General features: G+C 47.5%; 1 protein-coding gene across 1 annotated transcript; it reads left to right on the plus strand.

Annotated features, from left to right (window-relative positions):
• Nucleotides 1-202: 202 nt before the first annotated feature.
• On the plus strand, nt 203-1,563 carry FOMMEDRAFT_24609 (uncharacterized protein; the record flags this gene model as incomplete). The annotated part of the gene is made up of 4 exons (XM_007272396.1): nt 203-399; nt 648-846; nt 925-1,113; nt 1,173-1,563. Coding segments are annotated over exons 3-4 (495 nt in total), but the record flags the coding sequence as incomplete, so codon positions are not given.
• Nucleotides 1,564-1,912: the final 349 nt, after the last annotated feature.

Consider the following 1,912-nt stretch of genomic DNA (forward strand, 5'->3'; position numbering starts at 1 on the left):
CATGTCAGATTACTATCAACTGTATCATAAAGTAAAATAGTGCTTTCCTTTTGCATCTAAATATAATATTGGTTTTGTTTTACAGCTTCGCTACTATCACGAACATTGATTACATAATCAACGCTGAAGATCGAGAGCATATAATGACGCTCTTACAGCTGTCACTCTTTCTCCCCGACCTCCACCATCTCTCTAAGTCTAACCCTCTGCCCTGACACTATGTTGTTGCTTTAGTCCTTTGCTTGCAAGTGTCCTCTAGCAGGTACTCTGAGTGCAACAACACAGATAATAAACATTGCTGCAACTCGTCTCTCCAATCTACTGTTGCAGTGCCTGTACAGAGCTGCAGATCCCATGTTGTGCCACTGAGCTGACCATACTGTCCTTCAACGTAAAGCGGTAAGCAGCCAGTCCACTTCATAATAGCCTGTACAATAGTTGCTCCTCCCTCTCCTCCCAACTTTTTGTCTCCCTTCCATCCCTTCTGCTCCTTGTCCCACTGCTTGTGTTGCCTCCCCTTCATTGTCCTCCTTTTTTTACGTTTGTCTCCCTTTTTGAATTCACATTCGCACATCTGCATTGTTGACCAGTGCCGAACGACTTCTCCAATAACTCCACGCATTCGCGTACTTCTTCCCGCTCCGCAGTGCAAGCAACACTCGACGAGCACACGCAAGCATACTTGCGACAATGTTCATGTACAACCACTCCTATGGTACCACCCTCTCCTCGACACTGTACGTGTTCTACTCCTTTGTACAATCCTTGTTTGACATCACTCTTGACAGATTTGCCCCACACACATTTACATTCCTCAGTGCTGTCCATGACACCATTTTGAATAAGGTAAGCAGTGGCCATTACTTATCCCTCCTGAGCCGAGTCCGTTCACATCACCCACATCACCCTCTCCCTTCGAGCCAGAACGTCCCAGAGATACACCTTTGCAATCACACACAACGCCTAAGTTCTCTGCACCTCCAATTGCGAGACGTAGTCAGAGCATGTGATGTGCACGTACGGACATGGCTTCTCTTGCTGCTCAAATCAGCTTGTTCAATGCTCCGGATCCCAACCTCGGTGCACCACTTACACTCGCTGCACGCTGTCACAGTGTGTCCACCTTTTCTCTCTTATTTTCACTCGCTAATCACTCTAAACTCGTCTCACAGGCACAGCCTCAGCCTCCACAACCTGCTCGACCTCAATTCACACACGCACGCAATTCAACTTGCAGGGACTGAGCGACGACCAAAGCGTGGTGATGAAGACTACATCAAACGGCCTGAGAACACATCCTTCCTCTTCTGTTGCGGATGCTGTTGGGAAAAGAACGAGGCGAGAGGCAGCTCATCATACACTACAAGTACTGTGAGTGTATCTTCATCAGCATCTACCGCCGATTCTGACGACTGCAGCGAATTCGATTCGCTCTCTGCCGATAGTTCACTGTATGGCTGCCCGTTCGGATATCCGCACACGACGTGCAGTAGCGTGCGCGAAGTGGAGATGGCAGACTTTGGTGATTTTGAGATGGGTGATGCGGTGTGCTTGCAAGGACGGGTCAACTGCAGATGCAGTCATAACCGTTGAGCCTCTCAACGCCCTCGCTTTCTGGTGGTCCGTCTGGATCTGGTCAAGGGATGGGCCTGGCAATCGACACCCGTAATGCACTCGTTCGCTGCTCGAGTCTGGTCCGATCCCAACCTCTACCTACTCGTATTCGCATCACAGCAGACACGGACACTCTCACTCGCTCTCTGCACAAATCTTGACGCAGGCTGCACTATGTATGTGCTTCGGTTTATTTTCCTTAATTATTGTAGATAATGATGTATCGTACAAATATTTTAATATAATTGATTTTTGTTATTTTAATAATGAATGGATGTAAGGAAATTATATTATTAAG

This window comes from Fomitiporia mediterranea (assembly GCF_000271605.1).
Source record: "Fomitiporia mediterranea MF3/22 unplaced genomic scaffold FOMMEscaffold_1327, whole genome shotgun sequence".
NCBI lineage: Eukaryota > Fungi > Basidiomycota > Agaricomycetes > Hymenochaetales > Hymenochaetaceae > Fomitiporia > Fomitiporia mediterranea.